Source organism: Euwallacea fornicatus, chromosome 30 (assembly GCF_040115645.1).
Source record: "Euwallacea fornicatus isolate EFF26 chromosome 30, ASM4011564v1, whole genome shotgun sequence".
Lineage (NCBI taxonomy): Eukaryota > Metazoa > Arthropoda > Insecta > Coleoptera > Curculionidae > Euwallacea > Euwallacea fornicatus.
In genome coordinates this window covers 1,476,733-1,490,388 of record NC_089570.1, presented here as the reverse complement: position 1 = coordinate 1,490,388, position 13,656 = coordinate 1,476,733, and the positions used below count along the sequence as shown (strand labels likewise).

Sequence of the window (13,656 nt, the reverse complement as noted above, 5' to 3'; positions counted from 1 at the left end):
TGGAATCACACATCTGATGTGAATGTACACGTCCATACTCTACAATGCTTGGAAGAACCCACGAAACATTGCATGAGTTCCAACCTTCTCTTACGGGGGAAAAATTGTTAAAGATTGGCTGGGAAACTATATCGCACCCTCCATATTCTCCTGATTTGTCCCCTCCTGACCATCGCCTGTTTAAAGCTCTGGAAAATAGCATGAAAGAAAAAACGTTCTCGGGCTGTAACATCTTGGAAGTAGCCTTGAAGTATTTTTTCTCATCAAAGCCGTTTTTTTTTTATAAAAAAGGAATTCCTGAAAGGGCCTTGAGTCACGTGGGGAAAAGGTATTGGAGGGCGAAGGTGATTATTTTGATGAATAAACAATATTGAAAATATTCGCTTGCTTTATTTTTTCCTTATGACAAAAAAAGGACAGGACTTAAGGGAAAACACTCGTTTCAACCTTGTATAAAACCGTTTGTTATAAAACTCTTGGCCTAAATCACTCCGTAACTAGTCTGTATCTTTAGGGCAGAATGAAATGTAGAGAGAAAAAGCTCTAGACAAATAAACAAAAAGATATGGACCAGCAGCAGGAAGATTTTAACCGATATTAATACTGGTAGGAAACAGGGAGGAAGAAGGAGGAATATGATGGGAGAAAAACGAAGGAACCGACTATTCACCCAAGACCTAAAGAAGGAAAATAAGGGAGACACAAATGTTAAAGAAATAATGAGAGTCGCACACAAAGAATGATAAGCTGCATGAACATAAAAGTTCCGATATGCAACAACTTGTTTTGAGAAAAATATGGAAGACGGACGTGGTTAAATCTAGTTAATAGCGATGATTGAGGCGTCTGGATAGATTTGAATTGAAGACTACCTTTAGGACCCCGATTGAGAATGATCCCGTAACAGATTGACCTCAGTTCAAAGTCTTAAATTCGTGGACCAATCTGATTAAGAATCATTTTTATCACCAACCCGCAGTGAATCGACACAAGGGGACCTACTTAGCAACTTGAATTGACCTCGTTGGTGACTTAATCAGAAGGTTTTTCAGCCACCTGCGGAATAGATCCGAATTGATGGTTCGTCATTAACCTTATGCGATCTTAATTGAGGGATTTCCGCTAGCCTGGATTGCGGTGATATTCCTGGCAAAGAATTGTTATAATAACATTTCAATTTTTTCCCGAATAAAGTTGCTGCACGGACAAGGATATATCCCCAAGTCCCGATAACATCTTCATCTGCCACAGGGTATATTTTTTCCAGCTTAGATGTGCCACGTATTAAATCAAATAGAAGGAGACCCCCCATTTGTTTGGTTCATACAACGGACGTTAATAAATTCCCTCTATTTCGCTGGTGCCGAAGATAAATCCGAAATTAATGTCCCTCTTTTTCTGTTTTTGCTTTTATTTTGTAAAGTTTCACGCACCTTGTGCCAAAATTCGTATTACCGAAACTCATCAATATTTATGCAGAACAATTGTATAAATTTGAACTGGCACCATTAAAAGTTAAAAGGTCCCCCGATTAAAATTCGAATCAGACCATAAACGGGTTTGGGGGTAATATAGCCGTGAAGGAGACATAAAAGAAATTAAAGCCAACCCTTTGGCAAATAAATCGTAAAATGCATCAGGAAGCGCAAAGGGATTTATGTAATAATTAAAATTTAAATTGAGATTTGGCGGTGATAAATGACAGCAGAAAAGGGTTTAACACCAGGAATACTTTAATATGTTGAATTAAACCTAATGAATATTGCGACCTCGGGCTTAATTTTGATTAAATACGAGCTATGCCCTCGAAATTTATCAAAAGGTACCTCTTTAAGCGCAACAATTTATATTATGCTTTAGTGGATAAATGAGAGGATAAATCAGGGCTTGAAGGGGATTCGAATATTGTCAATCGAAGACGCGGTCTAGTAAAATTTCGAATACACACAACCATCTCCTTTGATACTATCATCTTTATTGTTAAAGATTGGAAAACGTTTAGTGGGGAAAAGTTGGGTATCTTGCGAATGGTGTTTTGAAAAAGGGGCATAAAATTCTCATTGTTGTGGCTGAACTCTAAAGGATTTGTCGGAAAGTACGGTAATAAAACCAGGGATGGAAATTGCTCGAGTGGAGATACGAGAGAAAGTTGTAATAGATAAAAAAAAGTTCCACGAGACGGAACTATCCATTAACGGCCTGTGCGAAAAAATAGCTTTATTGCAGGGGATATGCGATAAAACGAAAAAATAGTCACAAATGTTGCCTTTACAGCTTTAAAATTTTTTTTTGTGTTGAATCCAACGACTGCTCAAACCAAAAAAAGAAAAAAATCATCAAAAAGTTTTTCTGGTCACCATTGTGTCAACAAGCGCAGTGAAAGGTAGCATCTGTAGACACGACTCTTCAGCTACCGTCCAATTACATCGAACTAATGGAAATTGTCTTTGAGCTTCATAATTTTTACCAGACCTTTTTTTCCGTAGTGGAGGTCTAAACACATGTTAAGGCAGGAGCGGAACAGCGAGGGGATTCGAGAGATCGAACTCGGGGTAGATATTGACGGTTATGTCCCGTCAACATTCAAAAACACATCTCCGCAATTTGCATAACATTATATTTCAGTAATAAACCCCTCACAATTTTTCCACCTTCAAGTATAGCGTCTCATTGGGCTGCATCAGGAATAAACCGCGCTTCAACGTTAAAGGCATTTGAGTGCTCGGGCTAATACTAACTCTAAATTTGCTGAGTATCCGGATTAGTCCAACTGAGCTCTGCATAATACCAAATCTCTTCCCTACGCAATTTCTCGGCCCTTCCCCGAAGGGCAAGTACAAAAAGGGGTTAATCGTGGTTTTATTTTCAGGGCTAAAACGATCTGGATCGAACTTTTCTGGGTTTGGATAGTGATCCTGGTCTCTACCAATAGCGATGACAGGAATTAGAACTGAGGTACCTGGAGCAATTGTGACATTTTCTCCCTTGAATTTGTAGGGTTTTACACAAATTCTGGCAATGTTTTGTACTGGCGGATACATTCTCAAGGTTTCTAAAATAAACGTCAGTATCACAATACATTCGCTCTCTATTAAATAGTGCTGACCATCAAGAACTTGTCGAAGGTACGTCATTTCTTGCAGAGCCTCGTATGTAACCTCCCCATTATGATTCCCTAAAACTCGTAGAATTTCATTTCTAGTTTTCTCCTGATGTTCCGGATTCCTGCATAGTTCATATAAGGCAAACTGCATGGTCGTTGATGAGGTGTCAAATCCTGCAGGATTTCTTTAAGGTACACTTACGCTACTGCTTTGCAAACATACCAGCAATGAAGAATAATATTACATTTCCAATGAGATCCTCAATCGTGAAATTGTACTTATTTTCCTTGTCTGACTCATACAGCTCCATTAGGAGCTGCAAAAAATCGGGAACGACCACGTTTTTTTCTTTTCTGTACTTAATATTGTCCGAAATAACTTTGGTGAAAAACTCAGTAACTACTAAAGGAATGTTGGAAATGCCAAGGTTTTGAGCTGTATCCTGGCACATTCTACTCAAAACTAGTTGTACTTTTGAGCTAAGAGTCGACCTGAATATCTCTCGCCCCATTTTCCTGAACTGTGCCTCCTTGCTAGTGAAACTGCCGAAGTCCAGGCCAAATGCCACACTTCCTATGACATCTGTAGTGAATGAGGCCAAGGTCTATAACCACAACGTATTGTCTACAGGAAAAATAGGCTTAAAACCACTAGGGTCAATACCTCTTTCAGAACTAAATCTTCATGACTTTGGGAATACTTCTCGAAGTGTTGCCACATCAGATCTGAACACTTTACTACTAAAGGCAGCATAATGCGCATTTTTGCAGAAGTGAACACAGGACTGAGCTTCTGTCTCAATTGACGCCATCTCTCCTTCTCCACCACGAACAAATTCTCGTCCTTCGGGTGGTATTTAGGGTTGTGATAGAAGTCCCTGTCCACGAAGCTGTTGAAATCCTTTAGCAAAACGGCTTTGTAATATTCCGGATCGGTTAAGAGCAGAACTGGCTTGGCCCAGCTCCAGACACCCCCGTATTTCAGTCCTCGTCTCTTCAGTTCCTTGTACCACTCTACTGTTTCTTTACCATAGGAGAATGCCTCGAACCCTATGCAATCGTTGTTACCTGTAAAACGGTATAGAAAGCAGGGATTAAAAAGGATTTTATAATACTTGCCTAAAGGAAATCGTGGTTTTAAGTACGGGATTCCCTTTCTCCTCCAATAAGTGTAGGAAAACTGAAAGTACAAATACAAGTACAGGAATCCTAGGACAAAGAGGACAAATATGTAAAACACGAAGTTGATAGCTGCGTTAGAAATTTCCATAATCAAAAATATTTGCTCTTAATAATACTTATTTACTTGTAATTTCAAATTAGTATGTGCTTTATATATGAGAAACGGTTATCAGCCCTGATAAGGCTTATGAAAGTATATAGTTGAAGAATGTACACGCAGTCGTCGAAGCATCGTAAACGCTCTATCAAAAGCAAAAAGACCAAAATATCTAAAGACAGAAAACAAAGGAGAATCTCGAATAGTGCTCTTTTTAGAGTTCCAAACACGTTCTTCTCGTAAGGATTAAATTCCCAATAAAAACTAAGGAATTGAGTGTAAAAATATTATATGACCTCGCGATATTATGGACAGGAAACATGTGCACAGGGAGAAAACCCATTTCGAATTTAATCCATATCCAGGATTTAAAAGTTGGGCACGTATCAAATCGGACAACACCAGATGGCACCCGGCAGCGGGTCCCCAAAGTAGCATACCGATATTATGTATACGTTTTACGTTCTCGTAATGACGATCCGACTTGCTTTCCGATCCGAACTTGTGAGTTATATAACACTTAAGGAAAAACTCAATGTTTTGCGCTTGGAAGTTTCCATGAATTTTCCATTTTAGCTTACCAGATTCTGAGGGGATTTTTAGACTTAGTTCTAATTGATACTTAAAACTATTGTTTCTAGTGTGGAAACAATTTTTTTTTGTAATTGAAAATGTAAACCCAAATTAAAATCTTTCACGAATTCAGCGAGCTTTTCTTCACGGAATGGCGAATGTTACTCGTCATTCAATTGAATTAGCGCGTCTTAACTGCAAGCGCCATCTCGTAACATTCACCAGACATTACGTTATATTTTCTTGACACAATGGCGCGTGATAATCATATTTACCTTTTTAAAGGATTTACCTAACTTTTCCGTATGCCGTTCTTAGGTGCATTTGCACAAAGCCGGAGGCAATTGCACTTCAGATAACAATTAGGAGGAGGATTATCTCTCTTTAAAGATCATAAATCTTTCAGCGGTGAAATCTTAATCTAGAGAAAAGAAAACGGAAACCGAGCGAATTAAAGCTATTAGTTGGAGAGAAAAAGTAAGCGTGAGATGCCCGCTGTTCATCGGGAAACAGTAAATCCTGCCCAAATTACCCGACACACCTGCGTTTTCCCAACGCTCCTCACTTTAACAAATGACAAGCGATTTGGGAGGTAATCGAGAGGGTCTTCCGAGATAAGTCCGACGTCGCTTACTGCAACTAATGCTAAGTTTTGCATAAAATTGCTGGGACTATAAAGTAAGATTAATGATGGAGGCTAAAGTTTAGTTTTTAGCATGGTAATTTGAGGTGAACGTTTCCCCCTTTAAATTCGGAATTAAGTCGGAGGGTTTTAACTTTTGCCGACAGGCTCTTTTGGATCAGAAAACTACCCCCTTACTATACATACAAAGTGACATTTTACCCTACCCCAAAAACAACAATTTACGGAATTTAATTAAGTTTGTTCCAGGAAAATACACTATTATGAAAACAAATTAACCTTTGCTGAGGACCTGGAGGCACTGTCAATTGATATGAATTCGAGGTAACCTTTTTCGCCGGCGCTATTATAGTTTAATCAAATACTTTCGACGATGATATGACCTTTCTCGTTTCGTTTTATTGGCCTTTTTGACATTATCGTGAGCCAAACAGGAGAATATTAATGGCTTGTACCTCATCTTCATTTTTTAACTAGAGAAAAAATCAGAAAAAATCGAAGTTAAACAATCTCAGAAAATTAAAGTTTCTCTAAACAATGATTGCTTGAGATGATCCTACGCGCAATTAATCTAGCTTTGCATGTCGCTCTGCCACCGGAATTAACTTCCTTTGAAAGAGACCTCAGTGCCAGCCTCCCACGGGGCCGACAAAAAAATCTTTAATTAGTATTTGACCGAGCTACAAAATCCAAGTTTAATGTTCAGCTGTCATGCAGTAAATTATCCGAATTACACCTGAAACTTCCCAGGACCTTATCTCGAACAAATTGCACGCCATTTGTAAGATAATCGAGGGATAACTTTGCTGTCGATCTTAAGAGTCGTCAATTTATATTAACCCCCGAGGAATTATTGATACTGCACCCTTCCCCGTGTGCAGCAAAAAATCCCATTGAAATTAAAATTTATTGCCAACCTGAAAATGTAATATTCAAGAGCTTATTGTGTAGAAAGGCAAAAGAACTAGCCCTTAATATAAAAAGGTTGCCCCTGCTATTACAAATCCGATATTTGGTCCAACTCGCTTTGTGTGGACACTTTTCAATTTTATTCACATGTAATATTGCCGTTATTAAATTCTTTTTGATATTTATCGAGAGGCATTTTTGATTATTCTTTATCAAAAACGTCCCGCAATATAAAGACATTTTGCCGCGTTGATGACGTCGTCTGGAGGAATGAAATGAGGGCAAGAAAAGAGCAGAGATAGGGCCTAATGTGCCTCAGCCGTCATATTCCCATGCACCTTTATAAATAACTATCATTAGCCATTTCTTGCTGTAATACATGATTCCTCCGAGGGTGGTTTGTTCTTTTATGAGCGTTCGTATTTTCATTATCTCGAAGCGACTCCATATATTTCAATTATCTCCAGTTTTATCTCTTGAGATTTTTGAGGAACCGCCACTAATGGCTGAAACTCTACATTTACGCATTAATCTTCAAACGAAAAGGCATTACCTGCAAGACTTCTCATAAACTTTTTCCATATCTAAGCACTTTGAAAGTTCTTTCTGAATTCGCGCCAGCGGAATACGTTTATTTGTAAGCCCTTAATCTCGCAGGGAAGATACAGTGGTGCTATTAGGGGAATAACAAGCTAATAATCGTTAGGAACAGTCGAAAACAAAAGTGTGATTATCCTCCCTGAAACTGCTAACTAAGGTTGCCCCGAATCGAACTCCAGATTTATGTGACTAAGATTTTCTTCGGGAGATAAATCCCCGGTTTCTCCCTCGTCGCCACTGTTGTTTCTGTTAATTTTAATTTAGTTTACTAACTTGAATGGGAATAAAGCCGTCAAATTTAATTGCTTAGGGGATAAAAGCACTTCTTATTTGGTTGCCGGGGCAAACGGGTTGATTTGGCGTCAACAAAGCGTAAACAGGGAATAACGATTCTTTGGATAATTAGTTCTTTTATTCTTGCACATCTCAATTTAGAGGAGTTCGTTTGAATTGAAATGCGAATGGCACTTTGTAGAGATCTGCTCGGTCCCGATTGCAACAGAATAAAAGAATTTTCCAATAAAACGACTCCGTTTCTACTGAGTAAACCAAGTCATTTGATCGTACCACGAAATGGCGAAGGCGCCAGCATTGATAGGTCAGGCGTGTAATCCTGTTTGCTTAAGCTAAACACCGCAAGTTGTTTATTGAGTGCGTTTACACAGTATATAATTCAAAGTTGATTTTGAATAATTTTTGTGGAAAGTATTTTTATTGAAACATTTGATCGGACTCATTGTAGGCAAGTCTGAAAATTCCTAACTGTGCATACTCCCATGCACTTGACATTGCAATTTTCAAATGGTTAATAAAGATTTCGGTTCTCCGTTTTTCAGAATGGCGTAAGATTACTAAAACTCTCGCTCTTATGGCGAAAAGTCGATGGACAATGGCCAAAGAGATCCGAAGATTTCCCATCAGCCGCCAAATTTCGCGGACTTGTCCCCGCTGGAAAAAACCAAAGCTGTCTCGAACCTTCCGAACAGATTCATATATTTCCCGGTTTTCAGGGCTGTTAATTAACACACCCCTCCTCATTATCCATCGCTTCATATGCATGGCTAAGTGCGAACCCAGATTGTAGACCGTCAAAGCAAATGAAGTTCATCTCTATCCAAACTGAAACCGACTTAAATTTGATACCCCGACGAATATTCAGACGACATTGTTTGCGACGTTCCGCTAAACATCTTAAGTGGATTAATTATAACCGTGGATCTTCCGACACCTTTCCAGAAAGTTGACTCCTGTGTGGCTTGATTCCAGAACGTGTTTGACTAAATGATTAAATTAGGGATGGCGTGGAACACCCTTAATGTCTCCATGCGGTTACTCGCTGAGAGACTCGATAATGCAGACAACGGAATTTTATTCCAGTAATAAGTTTTTGATAATTCATGTAACTTTAGCTCAGAGGTGAAGCACGAATGTTACTGACATGCTCTGGCTTTATTAATCACCAGCACAGACTGGAAATTTCAACGCATTTATAATCCAAATGTAGGGAACATATTGCGCTAAATATGCAGGGTCTTCCTAGTAGAAATCCAGGGCCACAGATGATTTACTATAGATTTCGACCTTTCATTGCGATTAACATATTTCTTGCATCCAGTGACCTTAAGCCCAAGAGTTCGTGACATTCACATGCCTGCTAACATACGCCCGATTAAATTGCCGTGCCTAATTCGCTTTAACAGTAAACCACTTAATGTTAATTATGCTGAAGTTGGCTCAAATTGGGAAATCCGGGAAAGAAATTGAGAAGGCAGAAGGCAAAAGAAGTCTATAATGGTGGGCAGAAAGGCGTCTACCAAGCGCTTCATAATTAGATTTTCTATAGATTCATTAGTACCTCGATTAGTTCAAATACATAATTACGCAGGACCGCACTCCAAACGGTGAAGGTGAAGAGTCGTGAAGGGGGATTTCCCTGGGACCGAATCTGCGCGATTATCAAAGAAAAAAGCGCCAGCTGATAATGGAAACATTACTCTGCAATTTTAAGGACCTTTATTCTGCGAAGCACGACACTCCATGACTGATTAGACCGTAAAAATCTTATACTTTACAGGATATTAAACGTAATTGTTTGAAGAAGGCCGAAATAACAATGACCTAGTATAAAAGCTGAAGATCCGAAATTTATTTTGGTATTTTGAAGCCGACTCTTCACCTGAACGTCCGCGGTGGTTGGGATATGAGTCTGCTAACGCTCCTCTTCTTGGTGTCGCACGTTCTGGTCCTGGGTGTAAATTCAAGTGACAGTGGAATTCTTATTAAAGCCGGAGTGTCGAAAAGCCAAGGAGAGGCGCAAAATGAAAACCTGGAGGACGTCAAGTTCCACAAGGGAACAGCGAACTACGAGAAGGAAGACGGATTCAATAAGGACCAAGAACAGAAGCTCATCGAAGCTCAGGATTTCGGCAAGTAAGTCCATATGGTAAAGCCCAGCGAAATTCTCTGCGTTAAACCGACCCGCAATATTCCAGATTTGGAGAACTAGCATCAAACAAAAAAGCCTTCGAAGACTCCAACAACTACCAGAAAGAAAACTTTCATCAGAACGGAGCGGACCAAGCCGGAAACCTGGCCTCTAAGGTGGCCCACCACAAGGGCCACCATCGAACCGGGTTTACCAACAGTTACCACAAAGATGAAAGCGGCAGCAACACGAGTTTTTTCGACGATGGAAGCGATCAGGCGGATCAGATCGAACAAAAAAATTACAAACGTGAGTTTCAACCACAAAACAACCAAACTTTGATTTGAGGATAAATTCATAAAACAGAATCTTATGGGGATGTGGGCCAACACCGGCAAGGCGGGGGCAAATATGATAGTTCAGATTTTGCAAATGAACAGGCTAAACATGGTTTATACGATAATGCTGGAAGGTTCGAGAAGGGGCATGGAAACAACAGGAATTACAACAGAAACAACTATTATGATGGAAAAGAGGCGTTGGCCAGGCGGAATCTGGGGAACGCCTATGAGGGAGGGCATAGATACGCCGAAGACAACTACGTGCAGTAAGTACGTACCTACCTCAAAAATCCTGACTAAAAATCCTAAATTTCAGCCCGCCACCATTGCCCCCTTACTATCCCCCCTTGCCTTACAGACCATTACCTCCCCCCCCGCCGAAGCACCACATAACAATCTACGAGGATCCAAGATATGTGGATTCTGATCTTAGATATAGGAGATCAGATGGACATGTGGATGATTACGTGGAGTTGGATGTGAGGAGGCCTTTGCAGAGGACGCAGAAAGTTAGATATTATGATGAGCCTGATTATTTTTATTATGATTAACGTAGCGATAATTTATTTATTTTTTTAATTATTAAGATTTAATTAAGTTGTGATGTAATTTTGCGTATAATTTAGTATGATGACATTTGCAGTTCTGAAGATTTCCAAATAAAATAAGAATCTATTTTTTAAAAAATTGCGTTTGATTTGGGTTTTTTGATGTATTTTTCTAGAAATGGGAAATATACAATGGGGGCCTCTGCATGAGAACGCTTAGCCTAGCGAGAAATATCGATGTGATGAGAGCCCTTTATTGGGGATGAAGGCTGAAAAATCGATTAACACACCACGTCGAAGGTAAAGTCGGCTTTACAGCGAACAGAGGGCATAACGTAAACCACTGAAAAAGCACTTTCAAAATCATGAATTTGGCATAAAGTCATCCACAATGCTTGAAAACTGAGAAATATCACGACCTCCTTTTCAAGATTTATTGAGGTTTATAAGTATAACAGGCATTCTTCGACGTTAGTTCTCGAGATACCGTCGATCCAAGTTCAAAAAACATTAAGAAAAAATCTTAATTAGGTTCTAAGGCATTAATGAAAACTTTAGAATTTATTTTATCAATATTTTTATAATTTTGCAGGGAAATTTGAGACTAATGAAATAAATTTCAAGTTTTGTCAGGATTTTTAAACTTTATCAATTCAATCAATAAACTTGCGAAGCAGAATCTATGTCGCCCTCTGGTGTAAGGGGACTGAAGAGGCCCTGAAAAAATATATTAACGATCTTACACACAGATAGCGCCACTAGTTTTTATGTCCGCAAAAGCAAAACAACAAAATTTGTTTATACACAAAAAACGCTTCATTTTATTTTTAATTACTATCTGGACTTCACTTTTTGCCAGTTGGCATATTTCTGGTAAGCGGCGTTTAAGAGCTGGTTTAAATGCTTGGTAAGGTGCTGCGATAGAGGAGTAAGTTCGCGGATCAGCTTATCCTGCAGTTAAATATCCTATAAACATACACCAGTAATAAATATCATGAAAACGGTCTTACCTCAAAGGGTTTAAGTTTGGCCGTCTGAAATCGCTGCAAAGCCTCGTTCATTTTCACCAGCTTCTGCTCACTATTACCAGAAGTAGGAGGAAAACACTTCCAAAAGTGCCCCAAGAGTTCACACAGAGCCAAGTATAAATTACGGACTTCCTTTTCGATGTGTGGCGGCACTAGTTCTGAACAAATCAATGCAATAAAGCTCATGATTTAGTAGCAAACTTACGAGCCAAAGATTGCTCCTGAAAGCCCCTCATTAGAGCTCCGCCTGGTGATAAGTCTCCCAGGGCTTGAGTGGCTGCCGAAGGGGGTACTAAGCCATAGTTAGGCATGTGAGGACGGGCCTGCCATTGCCTGGCCTCAACAATTACGTTTCGCATCATTTGCGAGGCTTCACTAGGGCTTATGTACTCGGTTACCGAATCGGGCATAGGGCCATGCAAGTAACGCTCCACCTAAGAATGATTAGAAGTCTATGAAAATTTTCGAAAGTGACAACATTAAGACCACCTTAGACAGATTTAAATGAACGTTTCCGTTTGTGGCATTTTCGTTGTCCTCTAAATCGTCGTATGTAATTTTTTCTAGTATCTTTTTCTTTTTGTTTACAGGCTCTTCAGGTGTTTCTTTTTTTAAATTTTCTGTCGAAGTTTGAGGAACATCTCCAATATTTTCATTTACTTTGTTCTTTGAAGCTTTCATTACCTTAAGACAATAATAGGTACAATAAAGGTAACATAATAACACTCAATTGTAAATGTTAATTTATGATGGTTGATACGTGCCATATAAAACCAACAGAAGAATAACAATTCAAGATTACCAAATACCATTAACCATGTAGCCATATTTTCATAGTTTTAGTTAGAAATAATGCATCATTATTGCCTAATATATTGAAACATACCATGATGGAATGCTGATTGAATCTTTTGATCATGGCTTGACTAACAGTACCAACAGTACTGAGTGGCTTTTCTGCACCTGTTCCATACCCCTCACCCAAAGTTTTATCCTCAAATTCTGTAAGATTTACCAGAGGATCTTTAACCCCTGCCTGAATATCTTTCTTCATTTCCTGATCATCAATCTTTCCACATTCAGTAAAGAGGTCTTTATTTTCTGCATACTTCCTATCACTAAAATCAAAAGCTATTACCTTGGATTTCAAATTCTTACAAAAGATGTACCGATGAAAGTAATGGGACTGGAAAAATTTTGTCCAAAATTGAGCTTCACTTAGCTTATTTGGCACATTTTCAATGTACTTTTTCTTAACTGCTGGATAAGTTTTAAAGATGCATTCAATTATATCTGGAGTAATATTGTATTTTAAACCATTACAACCATCTGTTTGCGGTTTAATGTCTGCCAAGAAGGCCCCAGATACCCCTAATGCAACAGAAGTTTTTCACTATACTCCCTCTACTTCATTACAATTACCAATCTCCTGGTTTGTCTGCTTTCTTTTCTGGGTATATTGCTGTGCATGTTGCATCCAAAATTCTTCAGACGAAACCACCTCAGTCATTACCAAATCCTTATAAAGCTGCAACAAAGTGGGATTGCTTGACAACATCTTGTTTTTCTCTTCCAACTCCTTATCTACTTTTCGCTTAAACTTAGGAAGTAGAGTCTGCAACATGTCCTTAACGCGATCCCTATCAGATAGTTGTGCTGGTAATCCACTTTTGTTTGAAAAGTGGAAAGTAGAGGACACACCATTATGCAAAACAACTTGAAGCTGCACTTTGGCTTTACCCTCAGGGGAGATTTTTTGGGCTACAGATCATCAAACTAGAGCTAGAAATTTATTTATGGAGGCTTACACTTAATATCAGCATAAGCATGAGAGACTGCTACAGTGTCTCTATTCTCTACCATCCAAATTAATCGTTGGTCCATGAGAAAAAGCGTCCCATCACCTTTTTTGTACCGGACACTTGAGACTTGAACCAGGACGTCCTCACTGGAGGTGGACATGGTGTAATTGACAACGACTGAGGTGGAGAGTTTAAATATCTAGTTTTCTAGGGCAAAGACTCATATCTGGCTACTTTTGAGCTTCAAATAGGAATTTTTAAGACAATTTTGAAAATCAGGAAAACAACACGAAAACTGTGGAAACAGAGGTCCAACCTAACCTCACTTAACAGTAGAGATGCGATCTTCAGCGATATGATAATTTATACAATATCGATTATAGTCGTAGCTCAATACATTATGTA

The 13,656-nt window shown here is 39.0% G+C and overlaps 3 protein-coding genes across 3 annotated transcripts; 1 reads left to right on the top strand and 2 right to left on the bottom strand.

Annotated features, from left to right (window-relative positions):
* Positions 1-2,596: 2,596 nt before the first annotated feature.
* On the bottom strand, positions 2,597-4,426 carry LOC136347944 (probable cytochrome P450 6a13). The gene is made up of 5 exons (XM_066298373.1): positions 4,223-4,426; positions 3,768-4,171; positions 3,327-3,708; positions 3,107-3,277; positions 2,597-3,052 (listed from the first exon to the last, which is right to left on the bottom strand). Exons 1-5 carry the CDS (start codon positions 4,371-4,373, stop codon positions 2,637-2,639), a joined length of 1,524 nt encoding a protein of 507 aa, XP_066154470.1. The 5' UTR covers positions 4,374-4,426; the 3' UTR covers positions 2,597-2,636.
* A 4,701-nt stretch (positions 4,427-9,127) lies between these two features.
* Positions 9,128-10,560, top strand: LOC136347952 (uncharacterized). Its single transcript, XM_066298395.1, has 4 exons — positions 9,128-9,537; positions 9,600-9,841; positions 9,899-10,139; positions 10,190-10,560. Exons 1-4 carry the CDS (start codon positions 9,308-9,310, stop codon positions 10,422-10,424), a joined length of 948 nt encoding a protein of 315 aa, XP_066154492.1. The 5' UTR covers positions 9,128-9,307; the 3' UTR covers positions 10,425-10,560.
* Positions 10,561-11,214: 654 nt separating this feature from the next.
* On the bottom strand, positions 11,215-13,587 carry Tfb1 (transcription factor B1). Its single transcript, XM_066298362.1, has 8 exons — positions 13,258-13,587; positions 12,872-13,210; positions 12,619-12,820; positions 12,336-12,567; positions 11,939-12,133; positions 11,655-11,883; positions 11,432-11,607; positions 11,215-11,372 (listed from the first exon to the last, which is right to left on the bottom strand). The coding sequence occupies exons 1-8, from the start codon at positions 13,409-13,411 to the stop codon at positions 11,256-11,258; spliced, it is 1,644 nt and encodes a 547-aa protein (XP_066154459.1). The 5' UTR covers positions 13,412-13,587; the 3' UTR covers positions 11,215-11,255.
* Positions 13,588-13,656: the final 69 nt, after the last annotated feature.

Excerpts from the sequence above, each read along its gene's own strand:
- LOC136347952 (XM_066298395.1), top strand. The coding sequence starts at position 9,308 with ATGAGTCTGCTAACGCTCCTCTTCTTGGTGTCGCACGTTCTGGTCCTG. Across the intron at positions 9,538-9,599 it reads GAAGCTCAGGATTTCGGCAA|ATTTGGAGAACTAGCATCAA; the intron begins GTAAGTCCATAT and ends GCAATATTCCAG. Across the intron at positions 10,140-10,189 it reads GCCGAAGACAACTACGTGCA|CCCGCCACCATTGCCCCCTT; the intron begins GTAAGTACGTAC and ends CCTAAATTTCAG.
- Tfb1 (XM_066298362.1), bottom strand. The coding sequence starts at position 13,411 with ATGTCCACCTCCAGTGAGGACGTCCTGGTTCAAGTCTCAAGTGTCCGG. Across the intron at positions 12,568-12,618 it reads CAGTCCCATTACTTTCATCG|TGATAGGAAGTATGCAGAAA; the intron begins GTACATCTTTTG and ends TTTTGATTTTAG. Across the intron at positions 11,608-11,654 it reads TCAGGAGCAATCTTTGGCTC|AACTAGTGCCGCCACACATC; the intron begins GTAAGTTTGCTA and ends TGATTTGTTCAG.
- LOC136347944 (XM_066298373.1), bottom strand. The coding sequence starts at position 4,373 with ATGGAAATTTCTAACGCAGCTATCAACTTCGTGTTTTACATATTTGTC. Across the intron at positions 3,709-3,767 it reads AAGATTTAGTTCTGAAAGAG|ACCTTGGCCTCATTCACTAC; the intron begins GTATTGACCCTA and ends TTGTGGTTATAG. Across the intron at positions 3,053-3,106 it reads CCTTCGACAAGTTCTTGATG|AAACCTTGAGAATGTATCCG; the intron begins GTCAGCACTATT and ends CGTTTATTTTAG.